The sequence below is a fragment of the Manacus candei genome, unplaced genomic scaffold (assembly GCF_025592945.1).
Source record: "Manacus candei isolate 608988 ecotype Guabito, Panama unplaced genomic scaffold, ASM2559294v1 h1tg000040l, whole genome shotgun sequence".
Lineage (NCBI taxonomy): Eukaryota > Metazoa > Chordata > Aves > Passeriformes > Pipridae > Manacus > Manacus candei.
This window is the reverse complement of record NW_026138088.1, coordinates 808,863-815,704: the sequence shown is the minus strand read 5'-3', so window position 1 is coordinate 815,704 and position 6,842 is coordinate 808,863. Positions and strand designations below refer to the sequence as shown.

Here is a 6,842-nt window from a genome sequence, read left to right as displayed (position 1 = left end):
GTGGCGTGTTTACTCAGGCCCTTCCTGCCGCAGGGTTTCTTCCACGTGTGCGGGAGCAGCGGAAGGGACGGTTCTGCGGGGTTTTGGCGATTGTGTTGCTGAAGTCGCTGTGTTTCCCGTCTCCTGATGTCCCGGCAGGGCAGGAGCTGCGCTGCATTGCCCCCACCACCACCAGTGTCCTGCACCCCTCGGACGAGGGGCCGGCTCCCCGCCGTCCCGGGGGATGCTCTCCCACCGCTACGGGTACCAGCAGTCCCGGGGGATGCTCTCCTCTTTCACCCGCTCCCCTGCGCTCTTGCACCACTCCCGAGTGCAATCACAATATTTCTGCCCGTTTCCATGGCTCCGGGGCCACAGGGCAGCCCTGGGGGCTCCCGTGGGCTGAGCTAGGGACGTTCGGGGAGCCCCGATCTCCCCCGCCCGTGCCCCGGGCCGCCCCGCAGCCGGGCTCTGTCCTGGCAGTGCCCACGAATGGCCCTGGAGCTGAGAGAGACCCCGGCAGCCCGAGCCCGCCCCCGCCCCGCTCCCTGGCGGGGTTCCCTCCCGACGGGGCGGAGGGGGAGGCCGGGCCGGGGCCGCTCCGCGCGGTGCTGGGGCAGCCGGGGCGTTCCCCGGCCCCGGGGCACCGGCGGCGGCCCCGCTGCCCGGTCTCGCAGCGCCCCCGCCCGGCCGGAGCGGGGCCCGGGCTGGCGGATGCTCCGGGACCGCCCCGGCCCGGTTTGCCCCAGGGGCGGGGAGCCGTCACGGGTGGGAAACGCGAAATGTCCGGAGCTGCCGGTGCCAGACTCGCCCCGGCCGGGCAGCCCCGGCGGGGGTCCCGTCCCGCGGGGGTCCCCCTGCCCGGGCAAGGGGCCGCGATGGCCCCGGGGCACAGGCAGCGCCTGTCCCCAGCCCTGGCCCGGTATGTCCCCGCTCCGAGGGGCCGGAGCCCGCCCACTGAACCAACCCTGCTCCGCCCTGTGCCCGGTACCCGCTCAGGCCCGGCCCCGCCGCCAGGCCCGCCCAGCGCCGCGGGGCCGGGAGAGGCGGGACGGTACCGGGAGAGGCGGGGCCTGGCGCAGGGGAAGGAAGCTGCGATGGAGGCGCGGCGGGGACTGGGACCCGGACCGGGACCGGGGCTGGCGCTGCCGTTTCTGCTCCTGTTGGCGGCGGCGGCGGCGCGGGCGGGGGACGCGCGGCAGGAGGCGGCGGTGCGGGCGCTGGCGCGGCGCCTGCTCGGCCCGCGGGCCGCCGCCGTGTCGCTGTCGGTGGAGCCGGCGCTGGCGGCGGGCGGGCCCGACGCGTACCGGCTGTGGTCGCCGCCCGGCGCCGCCGTGGCCGTGGCCGTGACGGGCTCCAGCGGCGTGGCGGCGGCCGCCGGCCTCTACCGCTACCTGCGCGACTTCTGCGGCTGCCACCTGTCCTGGTCCGGGGCGCAGCTCCGCCTGCCCGACCCGCTGCCGCGGCTGCGGGCCGAGATCCGCGCCGCCGCCCCCGGCAGGTAACGGCAGGTAACGGGGCCGCGCGGCGCCGCTCACGCCTCGTTAGCGCGGGACAAGGCGCCGTTATGTAACGGGGGCCCCGGGGGCGCGGGGCGGCCCGGGCGCAGCCTCCGCCGCTCCCGCAGGTACCGCTACTACCAGAACGTGTGCGCCCAGAGCTACTCCTTCGCCTGGTGGGACTGGGCGCGCTGGGAGCGGGAGATCGATTGGATGGCGCTGAGCGGCATCAACCTGGCGCCGGCCTTCGCTGGGCAGGAGGCGGTGTGGCAGCGGGTGAGGAGCGGGGCCGGGAGGGCGGCGGGGACCGGGAGACACCGGGACCGGCTGACGCCCGGCGCCCGGCGCAGGTTTACCGCAACCTCGGGCTGAACCAGTCGGAGATCGACAAGTACTTCACGGGCCCCGCGTTCCTGGCCTGGAACAGGATGGGGAACCTCCGCCGCTGGGCCGGACCACTGCCGCCTGCCTGGCACCTCAAACAGCTCTACCTGCAGGTACCAGAGCAGCCCTGCCTGTCCGAGGCAGACCCCTGCCACCCCCTGCCCTGGCCGCACTCACGGAGCCTCGGGGACCCCCGCGTCTCTCCCCGAGCTCCAGCAGCTCTTGGAGCCCCTCGCGAGGAGGCGTGGGCTTCTCTCTCCCTGCTCTCTCCCTCCTTCTCTCTCCCAGTACCGGATCCTGGAGCGGATGCGCTCCCTGGGGATGACCACAGTGCTGCCAGCCTTCGCGGGCCATGTGCCACAGGGGATCCTTCGGTAGGTGCTGCCCTCGCTCTGCCCTGGGCCCTTTCCAGGGTCACACCTTTGGCATAACAGCACCTATGGCACCTCCCACCTGCAGCTTCCCTGAGAGGGTGCACTGTCCCTGCAGGGGCACAGTGCTCCTGTCCCACCCTGTTCCTGATCCCCATCTCTGCCCTCTGGCGCAGGGTCTTCCCACGTGTGAATGCCACTCGCCTGGGGGGCTGGAGCCACTTCGACTGCACCTACTCATGTATCTACCTGCTGGACCCGGAGGACCCCATGTTCCAGGTGATCGGGACCCTCTTCCTGAAGGAGCTGATCAAGGAGTTCGGCACAGACCACGTCTATAGTGCCGACACCTTCAATGAGATGACCCCCCTCTCCTCTGACCCTGCCTATCTCTCGAGGGTCAGCAATGCTGTCTTCAGGTCGATGACAGGAGGTGGGTCAGTGTGCAGTGCTGGCCCAGCTGTGAGGCTCCAGGTGGGATAACTGGGGCTGGGGAAGGAGGCTGTGGGCCCCATGCAAGCGCTGAGCTGCCTGCGCTCAACAGACCCCGTTGGTGCCAGACCCTCAAAGCCCCTTCCACGAGGGGTGGCTAGTGGCCCCAGGGCCTCCTGGGCCCTGCCTGGAGGGGACCTCACCCTGTGTTCCTCCATCCCCAGCTGACCCCGAGGCACTGTGGCTGATGCAGGGCTGGCTCTTCCAGCACCAGCCAGATTTCTGGCACCCGGCACAGGTGCGGGCCCTCCTGCACGGTGTGCCCCTCGGCAAGATGATTGTTCTTGACCTCTTTGCTGAGTCCAAACCTGTCTACCAGTGGACAGAGTCCTTCTACGGGCAACCCTTCATCTGGTGCATGCTGCACAACTTCGGGGGCAACCACGGCCTCTTCGGCACCGTGGAGGCCATCAACCATGGCCCCTTCATGGCTCGGCGCTTCCCCAACTCCACCATGGTGGGCACAGGGCTGGTGCCTGAGGGTATCGAGCAGAACGACATGGTGTACGAGCTGATGAACGAGCTGGGCTGGCGACAGGAGCCCCTCGACCTCCCCAGCTGGGTGTCCCGCTACGCCGAGCGCCGCTATGGTGCCCCGAACGCTGCTGCAGCCGGCGCCTGGCGCCTGCTCCTCCGCAGCGTGTACAACTGCACCGGCGTCTGCGTCAACCACAACCGCAGCCCGCTGGTGCGCCGGCCCTCGCTGCACATGGACACAGAGCTCTGGTACAACGCCAGCGATGTGTACGAGGCCTGGCGCCTGCTGCTGAGCGCCAGCGCCGAGCTGGGCTCCAGCCCCCTCTTCCGCTACGACCTGGTGGACGTGACGCGGCAGGCGGCCCAGCAGCTGGTGAGCAACTACTACCTGGACATCCGCAGCGCCTTCCAGAGGCACGCACTGCCAGAGCTGCTGACGGCCGGTGGCGTGCTGGTGTACGACCTGCTACCCGAGCTGGACGGCCTCCTCTCCAGCCACAGCCTCTTCCTGCTCGGCCGCTGGCTGGAAGGTGCCCGTGCCATGGCCACCAGCGACCGGGAGGCAGAGCAGTACGAGCTGAACGCCCGGAACCAGGTGACGCTCTGGGGGCCCAGTGGGAACATCCTGGACTATGCCAACAAGCAGCTGGGGGGGCTGGTGCTGGACTACTATGCAGTGCGCTGGAGCCTCTTCGTCTCTGTGCTGGTGGAAAGCCTCAACTCGGGCCGCCCCTTCCACCAGGACGAGTTCAACCAGGCTGTCTTCCAAGTGGAGAGAGGCTTCGTCTACAATAAGAAGCGCTACCCGGCCGTGCCAGCTGGGGACACACTGGAGATCTCCAGGAAGCTGTTCCTCAAATACTACCCCAGTGCCCTGTGGCGCAGCCGGGCTGGGCTGGCATGACTTTGGACTGTGCCTCCGGAGCCTCCCCCAGGAAGGGAGAGGAAGGGAGGGCAGAGCCCTCGTGCCCTCCTGGTCAAGGCTCCTGCAACTCCTGACCTGATGGCTGCGTCTTGGCTGTACTGGAAGGGGGGCACAGAACCCTGGTGGCACCCAGCCAGCCTGGACCCCTTGTTTCTCCTGTGTAGGCAGGACGTGCCCTGAGGGGGGCTAGCAGATGGATGAGGGGCAGGCTGTGCCCCAGGGACACATCCTGCACTGTGCTCTGTGCCCAGCCCTGCCTGTCTGCCCTGAGCCTATCCCCTGGAAAGCTGGGCTGCCCCAGTGCTCCCAGTTGGAAGCTTGCGGGGATTCTGCAGAGGGTCAGGACAGACGTGTCCCTGCTGTGGGACCCTGGCTGGCTTGCAGGGGCAGTGATGGTGGAGAAGCAGACAGGGAGGTGGCAGTGGTGTGGGGGCAGAGCAGCCCTGGACCCCAGTGCCTGCAGGGACCCAGTACTGCATGGCCCTGCCCATGTTTGGTGCCTTCTGTATCATAAAAGACTTAGTGGCATTTCCTGCAGCATTGCTGGGGCCGTGCTCCATCAGGATGTGGTTTTTGAGGCCTTTTCTCCAGCTGGAGCTCAGGTAGAGCCCAGCTGTGGAGCAAATAAAGACTTTTTTTCTCCTATGCGTGTCCAACTCGTCTCCCCAGTGCAGGACTGTGTGGAACACAAGGGGTAGAGGAGCAGCTTGGCTCTAAGCCCACATAGCAGGAACAATGCACTGCCAGGCAAGTCCTGGGAGCTGGAGCGCCTGGCACAGCACAGCGTGACTGGTGACTGGTGTGGATTCCCCGGGGCTGCGGCTCCCCTTGTGCCCCAGAGCCTCCCCCTGCGGGTCGTTATCGCAGCACCTGCGAGAGCATCAAGGCGCAGGGAGCCCCAGGCACGCGCAGGGAGGTCTGTGGAGGGGCCTTGAGATAAGGCAGCAGACACAACAATGTGGTGTGGGGTGGAGGGACCCCCATCCCAGCCCTTTTAAGCAGCACAGCCCCCTCGGCCAGCACCGCTTGCCATGGAGAGAACCACGGTGCTGATCACGGGCTGCTCCTCGGGCATCGGGCTGGGACTGGCTGCACGCCTGGCAGCCGACAGCGCTCGCCGCTTCAAAGGTAAAGGGACAATGCTGCCCTGGGGGGTCCAGCACCCCTGGGGGTCTCCGGGCTGGGCCAGGCAACACCTCAACAAGGACAGACAGTGCCTGGGGGTGGGCTGGGGTCAGGCCTGTGGGGGGTGGGCTCTGTGGCCTCGCTGCCCACGGCCACGCTCTCTCCTCAGTTTATGCCACCATGCGTGACCTGGCCAAGGGCGAGCGGCTGCTGGAGCACTTGGGCAGCCACTGCCCTGACACGCTGGAGGTCCTGCAGCTCGATGTCACCGACCCACACTCACTGGCAGCCGCCGTGCAGCGGGTGCAGGAGCAGCGCCTGGACGTGCTGGGTATGACTCTTCCCGTTACCCCCGCTGTCCCTTGGGTGGCTGGGGGGACATCTCCAGGGTCACAAGCCTCCCAAAATATAGATGCCAGTATCCTGGGGCTGGGATAGGACATGTTCAGTGGGGCAGGCGTGCAGGAGATGGGCTTGGGGGTGCCAAGGGCTCATCAGCACGGAAAGGCCCCCCCATTCCTGCCTTCTAGCACTCGGTGGTGTGTGGGGGCTGCAGTGCCTGGCTGACTGCACCTTGCCCAGCAGTCTGCAACGCGGGGGTGGGACTGATGGGACCTCTGGAGACCTGCTCCGATCAGGCCATGAAAACCCTCTTCGATGTGAACTTCTTTGGGGCCGTCCGCACCATCCAGGCATTCCTGCCTGCCATGAAGCGTCGCAGGGCCGGGCGGATCATTGTTTCCAGCAGCATCGGCGGGCTGCAAGGTGGGACACCCGGCACCCTGGGGCGTGGGGAGCCGCGGGGAAGAGCCCCGGTGCTCAGGGTGCGGCTCTGCCCCAGGGCTACCCTTCAATGCCGTGTACTGCGCCAGCAAGTTTGCGGTGGAGGGGCTGTGCGAGAGCCTGGCCATCGTCCTGCGCCCCTTCAACATCCAGTGAGTGCCGGCGGTGCCGCGGGGGCTGGATCCTGCAGACCGCCCACCGGGACGGGGAGATGCCAGGGCGGGGATACGGTGTCATCTCACGCGCTCCTCCCCGCAGCGTGACACTGGTGGAGTGCGGGCCCGTCCACACCAGCTTCCTGGCCAACCTACAGTGCCCGGACCCCGAGGGCAGCGAGCTGGAGGGCCTGGACGCCGAGACGCGGGGGCTGTACCGCCGATACCTGCAGCACTGCCAAAGCCTCTTCCGCGACACGGCCCAGGAGGTGGAAGACGTCCTGCCGGTCAGTCCGCGCGGGACGGGGGTGGCCGTGGAGCCGCGCCGGGGACGGCTCTGACCCCTCTGCGGTGCCAGGTGTTCCTGGAGGCCATCGTCAGCCTCTGCCCGCCCCTGCGCTGCGCCAGCACCCAGCTCCTCGCCCCGCTTTGGCGCCTGCGGCTCGGCAGCCCCGACGGCTCCGCGTACGTCCGCGCCATGCACGACTTCGTGTTCGGCGGCAGCGAAGTCAGCGGGGACCAGCCCTGAGCGGAGCCGCCGGGACACCGGGACCCGCTGCCGTGGGGGATCGGTCCTGCCGTGTCCCCAATAAAGCCCTTTGCATCCGCACAGCTCCGGCTCCGTCCCTGTCGCTCAGTCTCGGCCGGGCGG

At 68.5% G+C, this 6,842-nt stretch overlaps 2 protein-coding genes across 3 annotated transcripts; both read left to right on the top strand.

Moving 5' to 3' along the window:
- The first annotated feature begins 1,050 nt into the window (after positions 1-1,050).
- Positions 1,051-4,772, top strand: NAGLU (N-acetyl-alpha-glucosaminidase). The gene is made up of 6 exons (XM_051794712.1): positions 1,051-1,480; positions 1,607-1,754; positions 1,829-1,975; positions 2,151-2,236; positions 2,410-2,666; positions 2,890-4,772. Exons 1-6 carry the CDS (start codon positions 1,077-1,079, stop codon positions 4,104-4,106), a joined length of 2,259 nt encoding a protein of 752 aa, XP_051650672.1. The 5' UTR covers positions 1,051-1,076; the 3' UTR covers positions 4,107-4,772.
- A 97-nt stretch (positions 4,773-4,869) lies between these two features.
- HSD17B1 (hydroxysteroid 17-beta dehydrogenase 1) lies at positions 4,870-6,817 on the top strand. Of its 2 annotated transcripts, XM_051794714.1 has the most exons (6): positions 4,870-5,255; positions 5,422-5,583; positions 5,838-6,017; positions 6,094-6,187; positions 6,294-6,477; positions 6,549-6,817. In XM_051794714.1, the coding sequence occupies exons 1-6, from the start codon at positions 5,159-5,161 to the stop codon at positions 6,717-6,719; spliced, it is 888 nt and encodes a 295-aa protein (XP_051650674.1). In that variant the 5' UTR covers positions 4,870-5,158; the 3' UTR covers positions 6,720-6,817. The 2 variants fall into 2 exon arrangements, with proteins under 2 accessions (XP_051650674.1, XP_051650673.1); XM_051794713.1 differs by having other exon boundaries at positions 5,838-6,187; positions 6,294-6,817.
- Positions 6,818-6,842: the final 25 nt, after the last annotated feature.